This window comes from Crocodylus porosus, unplaced genomic scaffold (genome assembly GCF_001723895.1).
Source record: "Crocodylus porosus isolate Cpor-Errol unplaced genomic scaffold, CroPor_comp1, whole genome shotgun sequence".
NCBI classification, from domain to species: domain Eukaryota; kingdom Metazoa; phylum Chordata; order Crocodylia; family Crocodylidae; genus Crocodylus; species Crocodylus porosus.
Genome location: NW_017728945.1, coordinates 3,738,693 through 3,755,468, shown reverse-complemented (window position 1 = coordinate 3,755,468; position 16,776 = coordinate 3,738,693). Strand labels below are relative to the sequence as shown.

The following is a 16,776-nucleotide window of genomic DNA, read 5'->3' as shown; positions in this document are numbered from 1 at the left end:
AAGCTTTCCAAATCTTTTCTGAATTGATTCAAAGAGCTTCGCAACAATTCAAACCTTTTAATTGGTTCCCTGATTTGATTTGGATTTGGAGATTCGGCCACTGAATTGGGCCAAATCTCTTCTGAATCGAATCACCACCTGAAGCTTCGCACAGCCCGAGATGGCAGCACTGTGGAGAACGTTCTAGGAGAGTTGGTGGATCATAGACTTGATATGAGCCTATAGTGTGACACAGCTGTACAAATGTGTTTTTGGGGTGCATCTATAGGAGCAAAAGGTGTAAGAAACAGGAGGTTCTAGTACCTCTTAACTTGGCACTGGTTAGGCCTTATCTAGAATATTGTGGGATGTTTTGGGCTCCACACTTTGAAAAAAGAAATAGAGACATTACAGTGGGTCCAGAGGCAGGCAACAAATATGATGAAGAGCTTGAAAGTTGAAAAAAATGTTCAGCTTGCAGAAAAAATGATCAAGAGAAGATATACGATCATAAGAAAGTAGGGCTGAAAGGGACTTCACATGTTGATCTAGTGCAACCCTCTACTCAAGACAGGTTCATCCCAAACTAGGCCAGGTGTCTGTCTAACCTGTTCTCTAAAACTTCCAAGAGTGGAGATTCCACAGTCTCTCTAGGTAGCCTGTTCCAATTGCTGACCACTCTCATAGTCAGAAAGCATTTCCTAAACTACAGCCCTAATTGTTCCTGCTTGAGGCCATTTCTCCTAATCCTATGCAGCCTATCTATGCAGCCACATAGAAAAGTCCATCTCCATCCTCTCTGTAATTGCCCTTCAGGTATTTGAAGACTGTTATCAAATCCACTAAATCTTCTCTTTGCCAGACTAAATAATCCTTGCTCTTTCAGCTTTTCCTCATATATCCTGTCACCCAGGCCCTTAATCATTTTTGTTGCCCTTCACTGGACTCTTTCCAATCTGTTGGCATTCTTCTTGAAGTGCAGGGCTCAAAACTGAACACAGTAGTCCAGGGGAGGCCTCATCAATCTTGAATACAGTGGAAGAATCACTTCCCTCAATGTGCAAGTGATACGTCTGTTAATACAACTCAGAGCGCAACTATACATGAAAATCATTCAGGAGCAACCTATTCTCAAGTAAACTACTTGAGAGTAAGCTCTCCTGGACACTAGTGCAAGGATGCAGGAACAGATTTGCTGCTCTTAGCAGCAGATTGCTCCTACTCCCTGCAACAGGCCCCTTCAACAGCCAGCTAGGCTAGGGTTACCATATGTCCGAGTTTTCCTGGACATGTCCTCTTTTTTGGCCCCCTCTGCTGCGTCCAGGAGGGTTTTAAAATTTAGAGCAAAATGTCCTGGTTTTTTGCTGTTCCTCTGCCCTCCTGGGCCAGTTGCTTGCAACTGGAAGCAGCAGACAAGGTGATTGGCTGTTGGCAGTCACATGCCCCTGACAGCCATTCACCTTGTGGGAGAGCAGAGGAACAACAAAAAGCAGCCAGGGGGAGGGAGGGGCAGAGAGTAAGAAAGCAATGCAAGAACTGCTTGAGCAGCAGGGCTGGGAGGAAGGGGGCTGTGGGTTGGGAGTGAGAGGCACTGGCAGGGTTTGGGGGGCAGGGGCCACAGATTGGGGTGAGAAGCACTGCCTGAGCTCCTGGGGGGCTGCAGGTCATGGGTGAGGGGAACTGGCAAGGCTAGGGGGCAGGAGGCTGCAGGTCAGGAGTGAGGGGCACTGGCAGGTCTGGGAGGGGTGCAGGGGTCTGTGGGTCTGGAGTGAGGGTCACTGGAAGGGGGGCAGGGTCTGCAAGTTGGGAGTGAGGGGCACCGCCAGGGCTGGGTAAGTGGCAGGGGGCTGCAGATCAGGAGTGAGGGGCACGGGGGGATGGGATGGGTGACTGAAGACTGGGTGTCCAGGGCACTGCCAGCACCAGGGGGTGCGGGTTGGGTGTGAGGGGCACCAGCAAGGGGTGGGGGGCAGGGTACTGCTGTTTGGGAATAAGGGGCACTTGTAGTGCTGGGGTCAGTGGGTCTGGAGTGAGGGGCAGCAGCAGGGCTGTGGAGGGCGGCTTGTCAGTGAGGGACAACAGAATGGGCAGGGGCAGGGCACCGGCTTGTCACTGCTCCGCCCCATCATATTCCTGCCCCCACCCCCCACTCTCCATGACAGGTATCCTCTTTTTTGGATCTGGAAATATTGTAACCCTAAACTAGGGTCCCCCTCGGTGTTAGCCCAGGGGCCAGGAGATAGCCGTCTCCTAGCAGGGGCTGGGACATTGCTCCCTGACCTGGGAGCTGCCTGCTGCAAAGCAAGCCCCCACTCCACAACTGCAGGACTGAGGCTGGAAAATAAAGATCTAGCTTAGGCCAGGTGACCACAGGTTGAGGATCTCCCAGTGCCAGCCCTGTGACTGTGGGGCTAGGGCTGGGAGATAAGGATCTCCCACACGTAGCCCCATGATCACAGAGCAGGGGCTGGAAGCTCCCTGCTGCCAAGCAGGGGGACATTGTCCCAGCCCAGGCTCCAGGGGCAGAGCCCACCCTGGCAATAAGCAGCTCCCTGGTGCAGAAAGCAATCTCCCGCTCCTGCTGCTTGGGAGCGCATTTGCTTTGGGTCACACATCTGTACATGTGCTACTGCACAGTTACTAATCACAAGTAAATTTGCTACTTGCATTTGCAGGTAGCAAGTTTACTTGTGATTAGAGCTAACTATTGCACAATAAGCATCCGCACATGTAGATGCTGACACTTAGTGCACAGTAATTAGCTGTACTGCACAGTAAAGTGTCTCGTGTATATGCCCAGTATGATGTTGGCCTTTTTTGTAACAAGAGCACATTGCTAGCTCAAATTCAGTTTACGGTGAACTGTAACCCCCAGGTCCCTCTCTGAAGTACTGCAGCCTAGCCAGTTATTCCCTAGTCTCTTTTTGTATATGCAATTATTCTAAGTACAGGATTTTGCAACTGTCCTTGTTGAACCTCATCTGATTCATTGTAGACCTTTTTTCCTGAAGTGTTTGCAATTCCACTCAACTTGGTGTCATCCACAAATTTGTGAAGCATGAACTCAATTCCATTGTCCAAATCATTAATGAAGATATTAAACAATACCTGACCCAGGAAAGAGTGGTTATCATGTACCTGAAGGGCTGTCAAAAAAAGAGTGAGAACACCTTTTCCCTCTTGCTGCAGAGAGCAGGACATGGACCAATGGCTTGAAGTTTCAGCACAATAGGTATGGATTGGCTATCAGGAAAAACTTCACTGTAACAGTGAAGAACAGACTGCCCAGGGATATTGTGGAATCTCAATCACTGGAGGTATTCAAGAATAGACTAGATAACCACTGGTCAGGAATGATCTGGGAGTAGCTACACCTGAAGTGCTCTGTAAAGAGCAACAGTTGGAAGATCTAGAGCCTGGCTCCCCTACCTGCCCGTGGCTTGCAGGGAGATAATTAGAAGACCTCTGTAGTCTAAAGCAGATGTACATTGGAGATGTCCATACTCAGTGGCAGGAGGATGAAACAAACCCCTTTAGCTAGCTTAGTTAGGAAGAAAGTTAATGGAACTCCCTTTCTTAAAAAACAATTCCTAAGTAGGAAAAAAAAATGTATCAGGGACTGGGAATGGCTCTCCCTAGAATTTGCAGGACCACTTCTTATTACACTAGATACCACTTATGTAAACTTTAAGGGTACCTACACACATGCCTGATGCTTGCTCCAAAGCATGCTACTTAGCACATGTTGGAGCAGAACTGATTAACTGAGTCTGCTGGCATCCTCTGTATTCAGCATCCCAGTGCTTCAAAAGGGTAACAGGGATGCTTTAACTAAAGCTTGTTGAACGAGCTGTAGCTAAAGTGCCCCCCACTGCCATTTTGAAGCAAGAGATGCTAAATACATGAGATGCTGTGAGCACTTTAATTATAGGAGTTCCCAAGAGCCACTCTAATTAAAGTGTCCACCTCCCATCCCACCGCAGAGCATGTGTAAAGATGCACTAAGACAGGAGTTCCATGTCCAGCTGCCAGAGGTACTTTGATTAAAAAAGGTTGAAAACCCCTGCCCTAAAATACTTTGGTAAACAGAAGCCAGATTATGGAAATGCATTAGCCAGCCAGAGCTCAATAAGAAAGTTGAAGGGTGGTATTGCTCTTTAAACCTTCCACTGCACTCCTGGATTACAGCCATGCAGCTCATAAATGCCAAAATTTCAACTTTAGGAGCAACAACTATGATAACCTAGTCTGACAGCCCATGTCAAACAAACCAGAAATTTGATCCCATGATTCCTGTATTGACACAACTCCAGCAGCTGAGCTGGAGCAGTTCTTTTAGAAAGAAAAGTTCACTCTTGATTCAGAGGCTCCAGGTGATGGGCATTCATTATAAAGCTCTCAGAGTATCTGCTGAAAGATTCTGTGGTAATGAAAAGATTTATTATTGCTTTCAGGAATCCAACTTCTGGAGCTGGCTGTGTGACAGCAATTTAAGTATCTACCAGACTAACTTGCCTCTATGAGCGTCGGCATTCAGAGGCACAGTCAGTCTGGCAGACACTTGGGGCTTTGTTACACCTTACACTGTGAGCCATACAAATGGTGACGGGTATTAGTGCTAGCTTGAGTTTGGAACAGTCACACTTCACGCCAGCAGGGGCCTGAAGGACTGAAAGGTAACCCGCCGCTCTCATTCCAGGCTCCCCCGGTTTCCCTATAACTCTGGGACTCCACCCTGTCTCTCAGGATGGCACAGAATCAAACAGGGGCGACACGTTGGGGGTACACATGGGTGCACGTGCGCCCCTGTGCGTGGCGGTGCACACCCAGCACAAAGGCACCACTGACACTGTCAGCAGCGCCTGTGGGCGGTCGCCGCCCGCCACCCTGCCGCTGGTCCACAATTGCCCCATGGCACTGCTGCCAGCAGTGCCTACGGATGGTCACTGACCACTGGTCGGCGCTTGCCACGTCCCCACCCTGGCTGCCGACAGTGCTGGTGGCATTTGCAGGAGCTCTCCACTCGCCGCTGCTGGGCTCCTGCTACCACTGGCACAGCTGTGCCCCCCCAACCACCGGGGGCACCCGCTGTTCATGGAATCAAAGAAAATTAGGGTTGGCAGGGACCTCAGGATGCCATCTAGTCCAGTAGTCCTCAACCTTTTTTGTACCAGGACCAATTTGTAAACACCAATGGCCAGTCCCGACCCAGTGCCCCTCACTCCCAACCCACTGCCCCCTGTCCCCAGGTCCCAGCCCCATGGTGTGGGGGGCAGGAAGTGGGTGTGTGGGGCACAGTGGGGTTTGTGTGGGGCAAAGGGGGCCCCTGGCAGCCCCTTGAAGGCTGGAACTCTGCCAGTCTGTGAGGGAAAAGCCATGGTTTCGCATGTTTTTCTCCTTTAAAGAAGAATCCATTTTGAAAGCTTGTTCACTACCCTTTCATATATTCTTGCGATCCACTTTTGGGTCGTGACCCACGGGTTGCAAAATGCTGATATAGACCAGCCCCCTGCTCAGAACAGGACCATCTCTCCCACTAGATCATTCCAGCCAGGGCTTTTGTCAAGCAAGGCCTTAAAAACCACCAAGGATAGAAATTCCTCCACCTCTCTAGGTAATCCATTCCAGTGCTTCCCCACCCTCCTAGTGAGAGTTTTTCCCTAATATCCAACCTAAACTTCCCTTGCTGCAACCTGAGATGGTTGCTCCTTGTTCTGTCATCAGCCACCACTGAGAACAATCCAGCTCCATCCTCTCTGCAACCCCCCTTCAGGAAGCTGAAGGCTGCTTTCAAATCGCCCCCATCTTCTCTTGTGTAAACTAAATAAGCCCAGTTCCCTCAGCCTCGCCTCAGAAGTCATGTGTTCCAATCCCCTATTTTCCACTTACCTTGCCTCCCTCTGCCACTGAAGCACTATTTACTTATGGCTGCTAAGCTATCTATCCCAGGGAATTCGGCAGGAAAGGGTTCACCTACCTGCCCGGCTGCTGCTGCTGCCAGGGTGCTGCTTGCCTGGCCCAGAGAGCAGCAATGGTGTCAGCTGGATGGGCAGACTAACATTTCCCTGCCTGCACCACCCGACAGACAGCACAGGTGGGAGGGGGAGGGGGAGGGGGGGCAGCAGGGAGGAGGAGAAGGCAAGTGGGGGCAGGGATCTGGGGTGAATAGGGCAGGGGAGGAGGGAGCAGTGGGCCTGACCTGGCCCAGTAGGTGAGGGTGGAGCGTTTACACCAAGGCAGGAGTTTTCAACCTTTTTTGGTGTGCAGACCCCTAAAAATTTGGAATGGAGGTGTGGACCCATTTGAATTGTAAGTGTAGGTATTCACATACTTTTGATTGGTCACAGTTATCTTTTGCGGACCCCTTAGTCATAGTCAGTAGACCCTCAGAGGTCACCAGACCACAGGTCGAAAATCACTGCACTTAAGTTTAGCCTAGCCCGGCTGCATCTTAGTGCAACAGGAGCTTGGTAGAAGGGATCAGAGAGAATTGTCTCCTGGAGGACATCATTTTGAGCTGCATGATGATGAGTGCTGAAAACCAGGTGCTAATATGCAGACCAGTTTCAGCTGCTAATATGCAGACAGTCTAGGGGTTCAGAGCTCCAGGAACCACCCAAAATTACCATGTAACAAGGCCCTTAAACTGTGCGTAAATTAAAACCATAGTACTGCAGAGGCAATGTCTGGTTAAAAACAGACATCTGGTTTGTCCTGGGTCTAATGATCTCCAGCTCTGAGTCACATCAAAAAGAAGGTGGGGGGGAAGAGAGCATTTACATATGCAGCTTGAATGACAATTAACTTTGATTAGCTGCAATTGTCTTGGGGAAAAAAGTGTTATGCTGGGAAATTCAGCAGTACTTCAGAAGTATTTAAAGTGGGACAAAGAGTTTTTAAGACTTAGATCCCAGAATAAAAGGCTTGGTCACAGGAGAAACCCATGTCTGTCTTTAGCCTCTGATATCATCCTCACTTTGCAGGTAGTACTATGGTCTCATTTATCCTGGAGAAGATTTCTAACATGGCTTTTACCAGTTCCCAAAGGAAATAATCTATTCCAACAAACAGACTTCTTGGTAATGTAACTGGGGCTTTTGCTACTTGAAAAATGTGAGACATGACATTCCTAGCTCCCATTATTATCCCAGCTATAGGGCTAAGTAGACTTCATTGTGAATAATCCCTAGTACAGTGGAGTCTAATCTAAAATTTGGACTGGGGTTCCTAAATGCCACAAATCATAACTGAGGTCCTGAAAGGTGAAGTGACCTCCCCAGGGGTACAGAATGAGCTTATGGCAGAGAAACAGAACCCTGATTTCCTGGCCCCGCAGTGTTGCTCTATAGTCACCACTAATAGCTGGGGATCAATAAATACAGTGCAGGCCTCCCGAACCCAGTCTTTTACCTAGTACAACAGCAGCGATGGTGAAAAGGACGAAAGCATTTCTCCTGAGAAAGCCCTTGGCATGGTCCTTAGTGATAGTAGACATTCGTTTCTTGGCCCGTGCTGTCCGCTTCTGCACTGCCTTTTGGAAGTGCTGAATCCAGCCCTCACTGCTGCGCTGCTTGGTGGAGTCCTCATTCAGGAACAGGCTGTTCACGTGGCCCTGCTGTTCACTCATAATCGCCTTAAGCACCAGATCCAGGAAACACGACTCTTGGGAAACTGGGAAAGGAGAAGCAGAGGAGAAAAAATGAGATAAACTGACACATTTTCTCAACTTTGATAACATGCCTCTGGCCCCTGTGTAATTCTAATTTCTAAGACTGGAAAACTGCTCTAGAACCGAATGGAGCTAAATTAGAAAGACACTGAGTCTAAGGAGCTGCCAGGGCTCCAAGTGATTTTGATTCAGACCCTGACTAAAAAGCTACAATACTATCACTTCTCCCAAGAAGCAGTTGGCTCATGCTGCAACAATATCTCAGCAAAGAAACTAAGTTCTGGATTGGGGGAGAGAAGAAGCTTGATACTAGATGGAAATGTTCACTCATTTTTAGGAGAATCTGCCAGTTTGGATAATGAGAATCCACCTGAATTAAATTCAGCTGTAAGCAAACTGTTCTATAACTTCACAAATAAACCAAACTTCTTAAATTTGCCTGAAGAGGAACTGTAAGTTTTTCTGCAAAAACAAGGTCTTCTGAATACATTAAGATACACTTTTTATTTGCATGCTTTCCTTCCAGCTCCATGACTTTTGTATTCTTGACTTCACAATGGCCCAGGTTCAATAGGAACAGTAGAGTGTATCCACTCAGACTGTTCTATAGCCTAATGGTTAGGGCACTCTGGTAAGTTGGAGATGTGGGTCTGAATCTCTTCAGGCTGAAGAGGTCCTGAAATAGAAGTCTCCCACTTCGTGGATGAGTGCTGTAATCAGTAGATCACTGGGTAAAAAATGGATACCACCCCCTGCTGAGTTTTTGAGCAAAAGTGGCTCTGTTTTGTACACTGAATTCAGTTTTGCCATGAGCTCTCCCTTCTCAAGAAACCATTGCTTGATGCTTGCCCATCCAGTTATTGCCCATCTCCAACCTCCCCTTTTTGCAGAAGGTCACTGAATGGGTGGAAAGCCAACAGTTCCAGGTACATCTGGATTCCACTGGTTTCCATTAGCCTTGTCAGTCTGGTTTTAGTTCTGGATAGAGCACAGAGACTGCAGTAATGGCACTGGCTGATGACCTTCATCTGAAGATCAGCAGTGCAATTTATGCCCTGCTGATCTTACTCAGTCTTTCAGTGGCCTTCGATACAGCTGAACATCGGGTGCTGATAAAGAATATATATGACTGCATAGTCACACGGCTGTTCTAAATTGGTTCTGCTTTTTACTAAAGGGGAAGCCCCAGAGGATGGTGAGGGTGATCACCTCTACCTTTCCTGTGGGATCCTTTGGGGTCTTGTTGGCCCTCATATTCAATTTGTATATGCGACCCCTGGGAGAGACAGTCTGGAGTTTTGGAGTGGGATGCCATCAGCATGTTAATGAAACCTCTCTCCTTCTCATCTGACCTTGGCCTCTCAGCCTTAGTCCTTTTCAAGTGCCTGGCAGCACTAAATGTGGGTGAACCAGATGAAACTGAATCCAACAAGACAGAGGTGATGATGATTATAACAGTTTGACTTGATGGTGGGATTGGAACACCTATCGTTGAGGAGGTTCAGCCTTCCCTTGTCACTCAGGTTCACAGGCTTAGGATGCTCCTGATTCCCACACTGCACTTGGATCTTTAGGTGGCAGCAGCTGCTAGGATCACCTTCCAACAGCTCCATCTGGTTAGTAGGCTGTGACCCTTTCTTTCAGATTCAGATCTGGCCACCATCAGACATGCCTTTGTCAACTCAAGGCTTAGACTATTGTATTTTAATAATCGGAAGCTTTATGCCTAAATTTAACTATTCTGCTTTCCATTCTTGGACATGAAGGGCCTAATTCCTTAATGCTGTGTCACACGGTGCAGTCAGGTACACCAGAGCAATGAGCGAGAAACCACTGTCATTCTGTTGTGGGAATATTTTGCGTATCCTTTGCACAGATGTTAAAGGTGCAGGATAATGGAGAGACAGTTAGGAGCACCTCTCTTTTTTAACAGTCTCCCTGAGCTCTCCATTGCACATCTCTCCTAAGACTTAGTTTGAATTAAGTTTCTGGAAGTTAAACACATAAGCTTCAGGTTTATCAAAAAATGTTCTTTAGGTTTCATTTTTTTCACCTGCTTCAGTGCATCTGGAATCTCACATTTGCTCTTCTGTTACACAGTCCCAACTCTTATATGTTAACAGAGTAGACTTTCACTCTGGCAAAGATTCCAGTTTGTGTCCTTTCTGCTACTCCTCACATGGGAAACAAATGAAAAATTCATCCAAGTTGTGTCTGTGCTGTGAATTCAGTAGCATTGTGAATTCTGTTTCATGTGCTCCAGGGCCTTACATTACTTATTGATCTCTTAGCTATAACTTGCAGCATATGGTATTTCCAGATGCCAGGCATGAGTGGTTGGTAACAACAGCAAACCTTGATGTGTTGCTATATCTGCCTCCCTTTGTCTTGTTCACAAATGGCTTCATTAACTTTTTTTAAAGGAATATAGGACTGAAGGGAATCAGTCATTGAGTCTAGTCCCCTGTAATACATGAAACCATGTCATATAGTCCCTTCCATTAACTGACCGAACTTCACCTTAAAAGTAGTTACCTTTCTTGACTTTTTTGAAGGCTGTTCCAGAACCTAACTTCTCTGATCATTAGGAACCTATTCTAATTTATTCTAACTGTTTATACCTTCAATGATGAGGAGGCACTTTGACAAACAGGGATTTTAGTGAATAATATTCTGCAACGGGAGAGTTGTTAAACTTCTGAAGTAGGCAATTTTAGAAACAGCAGTGTCAATGACATCAGTGAGCAGATAGCCCTTCTTTGCAATGGACATCACAGAATAGTTTCTGAGGCCATCTTGGTATGGAAGCTTACAGTTCCTCTCTTATTTTTGAAGCACAGGTGAAAGGTGCCAGGCTGAACTCTAGGGCGTGAGGTCGTAAATCAGGATTGTCAAAAATATGGCCATATCATCCAGTCCCCAGTGCTGCCTCTGGTCTTGGAGTGACCCATAGGCAGCATGCAAAGTATGCTGAATGGTCATGCAAGGGTCTGTGGAGTGACTGCCACACGCAGCACAACCCCAGAGCAGCCAAATGCTCCTGACCACTCTGGGACAGTATTGCACAACCCTGTGATGGGGTGGGGGGAGCTCCGAGTTGATGTGGCAAAACCCCATGGTGGCAGCTCTGGGGCCATGCAGTGACAGTCCTGCGGTGACCATCAGGACCAGAATGGAGGGCCAATTTATGGGTCTGGCCTGAACCGTGGACTGGCCCCATATCATTCATGTGCCCTGTGGGGCTGAATGAGTTTGACACCCCTGTCCTAAATTCATGGCTGGTTAATTGCAGACTGGAGTTCCCACATGCCTGCCAACATGATCTGGGGAGACCAGTTTCAAAAGATTTGTCCACACCATAACAGTGGCCTAGCCCAGGTACAACAGGCCCCTACTGTACCCACTTGGGCTGACAGGGGTACTCAAACCTGGACATTGTTGCCCATAAAGGGTCTAAAAATAAAACTGTTTACTGACTATAGTTTACAGAATATATATTTTAGTGATGCTAAAAGCTAGGTTCAATTAAAGTCAGGGTAGGCTTGAAAGTTTAAATAATAAAGGCAAAAGTATTAATAATTAGGCTGTGTTATATGAAGTAAAAGTAGAGAAAAGTTATTAAAACACAGGGAAGTTCATAACTCATTTGGGGTTTCTTGACAAATGAAAAGAATAGAACTGATCAATTTTAAGCAGGGCACTGTAACAAGGTTGGGCTCCCAAGGGTGGCCATGAAACCCCCAGTGGCTCCACAACCGTGCCCCGCTCCACCCCTAGGGTGCCTTCCCATTTTGCCCACACCTTGATGGTATTATAATAAATAGGGAGGCTGTCTACAGGCCTTTGCATGGCCTAAGCCCACCTGGACCCTGCCAGCCTCTGCCAGACTTGGCTGGGTCTCACTCCGTAACTGTGCCACTGGAGGGCACCTCAAGCCTTAAGGATTAATTGTGCAGCACCAAGTTGTCCTCTACACCATGCTCCTTTAGCATAGTTAGGTATTTACTATGGTGTCAGCTGTGGGTGTTACAATAATATTGTTCCCTTTGTTGGGGCTTCGGCCTCCTTGGCCTTGGCCCCTTTACTATAGTTAGGTCTTCTTGCTTGAGCCCACTGTATTGGACCTGGCTCTGAGGCACTTGCTCTCGCTTGTCCTTTCTGGTCACTGGGCCTATGGCCCATCTGGTGGGCCCCTGGCCCTGTGTAGCTACACTGCTCTCTGCCACTGGGCCCCTGGCTCCCATCACTCACTGTGCCCCTCTCAGGTGCTAGGCCCCTAGCCCTGTCACCTTGCACTCTCTGCCCATTTCCAGCTCAGTACTGCTTAAGCCTTGAGCCTGCTTCTGGCCCCTGAAGCTGCTGTGCTCTGCCTAGCCTGCAGATCTCCCAGGCCGGGCTCCTTTCATCTTGCAGCAACAGGGAGCCCCAGGCTCTCTGTTATACACCTTCCCTCCCTATCTTCAGCAGATAGGCAAAGGGAGGTGCCCAGCAGCTGCCTGGTGGCCCCTAATCTTCATCTCAGGCCAGTGGGCACAGATTTCCCCATCTCTTGTTGAGGGTTTCTATTGACATAGGTCCCAGGCTACCTGTCTTGTGATCTCCAGGGCATTCTGGCAACTCCAAGGCTTCAGGGACCTGCCATTTCTACTCCTACTGCCCCAGGGAATTTCCTGATCATATCATCTGCTCCCCCTGCTGAAAGTCCTCCTTCTGAGGTCCAAAAACTCTATGGCCTCTACTATTTTCAGGGCAGTCGCTTTGTCTTTACAGTTGACCACACCTCGGCCACTGGGTCTGAGTCTCTGTACAGCAATACGAATGTAATATTCTTGGTTTCTCAAGTGGTCTTTGATAGTCCACCAGGAAACGCACTCAGGGAGGTTATTCATGAACAGCTTTCTGCACCTCAGAACCATTTAGATCTTGAGCCACCATCCCTTACCTCCCAGGCTGGTGTCAGGTTGACGTCTCCTACCCTGGTCTGTACTGGCTCTCTGCTCATTTGTAGGCCTGGTGGGTGATCTCCGTGCAGCCTGTGTCTCTGTCCCTGGCTCTTGCACAGGCTGCCATATTCCACTTATAGGCAGCAGGATCTCTGGCACCCTTTGCACTCCTCTAGTCCCCCTGCCCACCCAGGTATGGCTGTGCCCTGGGTTCTTCTGTGCCCCAGGATATTTTCCCCTACAAAAGTCTTTCTGTCTGCATCGTGGAAGTGCTATCTACCCCCTCCTACTTAAGGAAGTGTGTCTGGAGCTTGGCTGTATATCATACTCACTACAAGTAGATCCACATGCCCACTGTCCATGAATTTCTCCATAGAAGCCCTCACCCCACATACTTTCAAGGGGTTTACCTGGACTTCCTGGGGTTGGGTAGCTCACCCTTTGGTGGACTCTCTTTTTCTTCTGGTCCAAGTCTGGAGTCCTCAAAGAAAGTTTGGCCCCCACCTGGGCCTGGGCAGGAAGACCTTCTTCTCCCTCTGGAACCTATTTGGTCTTCTCTGGGGCCTTCTCCTAGCGCTCTGGTGGCTTTGCAACTCCTCTTTGGGGTGAATCGATCTCTCCCCTAGCCACTGTTGTGCCAAAGACTCCCACTGCCCTCTCTTCTTCAAGCCACCCTTTTGGTTGAGGCTGCACCTGAGGTCAAGTGCCTGAGGTCTTCCTGCCTCTGTCTATCCCGGCTTCAGGCACTTCCATGGCCTTCCCCGACAGGTGTGGGTTTGTGGGAGCACCTCTGTCTCTGGGTCCTCTTGAGGGTCTTGATCCTCTGTCTTGCAGTCAGGGCTCTCATCCCCTTTCTGCTTTGCTGCTCTGGCCTCCTCATACCAGCTGGTGCCCTTTACCAGCTCTTTCCTCAGGTCTTTTATGTCCTGCTTGCTTGCAGGTGCCTGTTCTCCCAGCTGTGATACAAGACCTCTCAACTCCTGCATAACTTCTTTTTTAAGTTGGAGGAGTGCAGTGTCACACTTCTGCCCCTCCAGGCCCAGCTCTTTGCTCAATTTCTGGTTCCCACTGGTGAGCTCAGCATTGACTTGCTGGAGCTCAGTGAACTGCTTCTCATAGCTGGCCCTTTCCACCTGCAAGCTGTCTGTCTGCACTGAGTTTCAACTAACTCCCGGTAAGCTCTTGAAAGGGCTTCTTGGCAGGCTGTTTGCTCACTCTGTCTATGCCTGTCTATACTCAGGTATGCCACAGGCATCAGCTCCTGCACTAGGGCTTGGGCACTAACAAGGTCTTCTTGTAACACAGACAAGAGCTGCTCATTCTCTACGTACTTTCCTTGCCAGTCCTACATGTCCTGCTGCATGCTGATCTCTATTTTGCACCTCTGCTTCTTCAGGGCTGCTATCTTGGCCTGCTGCACTTTCCCCCTCTCCTGAGCTGTCAAAGCCTTCATTCACTGGGGCAGAGACCATGCCCCCAGCTTGAGCGGCAACAGCGCCCACCCTATCTTGGACCGCTTGCAACTGCCTCCTGCTCTTGGCTCTTTTCTGCCTTGGCCACTATCATTTGCCTTATTTTCTTAATTGCTGCTGTTGTGACTGCCAGTAGGCATCTCAATTCTTTGCTTTTATTCTCCTTACTCCTGGTCAGCATCTGTTGCCTTAGGGAAGTTAACCTCTGCTTCAGTTTGCTTGCAGCCTTGGTGCTTCACCTCCAGTTCCTATTGCAGGTGGTCTGCCTGTCCACCCACCTCATCTGCAAAAAGTTGTGTCTTTAATAGTTCATGCTCCAAAGTATCTACATGATCAGCCTCCAACAGTGCCTTACTCTTGCCACTCAGGGAGCTCCAACCCCTGGACAGATAGGTGCTCCGACAGTCTCTGCTGCACCACTATCCATGCTTGTTGGGGTTTCATACTCTGCAGCTGGAGTTTGCAAATCTCTTCTTTCACATGCTGGAACATCTGCACTCTTTGCTTCAGTAAATCTTGGCTAGCCACCATCTGGATTCCAGCTGGTTAAGCTGCTAGGGAACTACCTCTCTGATCTCCCATTCCTGGGCCTGCTCAGTCACAGAAATCTGTTGCTTGATTAATGCCTGCACTTGCCACTCCATCTCTGCAGCCATCTCTGCTTTCTATACCTCCCCCCAATCTCAGTGCTGGGTAAGGAGCATTATCTGTATTCTGTCTGGCTTTACTTGACCTATGCGTTCCCTCACTTTCTGGCACAGCCAACTTTGCCAGCCAGTGCACCAGCGTAACAAGGTCAGGGTCCCAGGGGTGGCCATGATGCCACCTGGTGGCTCCATAATCGTGCCCCACTCCACCCCTAGGGCACCTTCCCATCTAGCCTGCCTTGATGGTATTATAATAAATAAGCAAGGTACCCATGGGCCTTTGTGTGGCCTCAGTCCACCTGGACCCCACCAGCCTCTGCCTGTGCCCAGGCCCGTCGCCAGGCTTCACTGATACTTAGGTCCCTCACTGGTCCTCACTCTGTAACTCTGCCACTGGCGGGCACCTCAAGCCTTAAGGGCTAGTTGTGGGGCTCCAAAACCTTCCCTACACCATGCCCCATGCCTCACAGGTGTTACAATAACATTGTTCCCTTTGTTGGGGCTTTGGCCTCCTCAGCCTCTGCCCCTTTACTATACCAAGGCCTTCTAGCCTGAGCTTACTGTATCTGGCCTCTGGCCCCTGTCTCTCACTGTGCCCCTCTCAGATGCCAGGCCCCTAGCCTGTCTCTCATTCTGCCCCTCTTACATGCTGGGCCCCTTGCTCCTGTCTCTCACTTTGCCTCTCTTGGGCACCAAGTCCCTGGTCCCTGTCTTTCACTGCACATTACACCCCTCTTGGGTGCCAGGCCCCTAGCCCCTGTCTCCCTGCTGCCTTGCACTCTGCCCACTTTGGGCTCAATACTGCTTGAGCCTTGAGCCTGTCCCTGGCCCCTGTAGCTGCTGTGCTCTGCCTAGCCTGCAGATCTCCCTGGCTGGGCTGCTTTTATCTTACAGTAACAAGGAGCCCCAAGCTCTTTGTTACAAGAATGTTTTAAGCAAATATTTGAAAGGCTGCCATAAAGAAAAGAGAGAACACCTGTCTACAGGGTGCAAGACACAAAGCAATGATTTTAAATTGTGGCAAAGAAGATTTGTCTTGGATGTCAGAAAAACTTCCTTACTGTTAGAACAATAAGGTATTAGTGTAGGCTGCTCAGAGAAGTTGTGGAATGTCCTTTGTTGGAGGTTTTTAAGAGGACCCTAGATAAGCATTGGGCAGAAATGATTTAGAAACAGCAATTCTGTGTTTGTGCAAGGGGTTGGACCAAATGATCCTTGAGGTCCCTTTTAACCCTATGGGCATTTTTACACGTGGTGTGGGATGTAGCACCGGGCACTTTATTAGGGAGCCACATTAACTAAAAGTGCCCCCATGTTACATGTATCAGCATCCCTGTGCATCTCTGCACTGAAAAAATATTTACAGAGTGCTTTGAACTAAAGCTCATCGAATATATTTTATTTCAAAGTGCTCTGCCACCATTTTTTCAGCGTGGAGATGTGCGGCAACACTGATACATGTGATGTGGAAGGCTGCTGGAGCACATCAACTTCCGTGCTCCAGCAGACTTGATTGAGTCTGCTCTGATGTGCTGGATTTCCAGCATGTTGGAGCAGGCTCTGCACATGTGTATAGGGGCGCTATAACTCTGTATCATTTTTTTTATCTAGGTGAAATTTTTAAAAACTTTTTATTGCTCAGGCACACTCATGGTGCTCAGAAGAGGTTAAGGAAGACTGGAAAAGGGCCAGTGTGGTGCCAATCTTTAAGAAGGGGAGGAGGGAGGATCTGGGAAACTCCAGGTCAGTTGATTTGACCTTGACACTGGGTAAAATTTTGGAAAAAATTATCAAGAAGTCCATTTGTGAGAGACTGGCAGAAGACATGATGCTGAAGGATAGCCAACATGGTTTTGTTGCGGGCAGGTTGTGTCTGACCAACCTCATCTCTTATAGTCAAGCAATGAACTGCTTAGATGTGGGAGACACAGTTGACGTCATATACTTACTGGGGGATTGTGGGCTGGCAGAGTCCAAGGTCAGATGGGTTGGGAACTGACTAAGGGGTTGAACCCAGAGAGTGTTAATGGACAGGTCTGTATCATCTTGGCAGGAGGTGGCCAGTG

The 16,776-nt window shown here is 48.6% G+C and overlaps 1 protein-coding gene across 1 annotated transcript in view; it reads right to left on the bottom strand.

Annotated features, from left to right (window-relative positions):
- The window catches only part of LOC109320517 (excitatory amino acid transporter 1-like), a 152,186-nt gene that overhangs the window by 40,838 nt on the left and 94,572 nt on the right, over positions 1-16,776 (bottom strand). The window contains exon 3 of the mRNA XM_019550658.1: positions 7,390-7,650. Coding sequence (XP_019406203.1) covers positions 7,390-7,606 — 217 coding nt within the window. The 5' untranslated portion in view covers positions 7,607-7,650. The remainder of the gene's footprint in view (positions 1-7,389; positions 7,651-16,776) is intronic.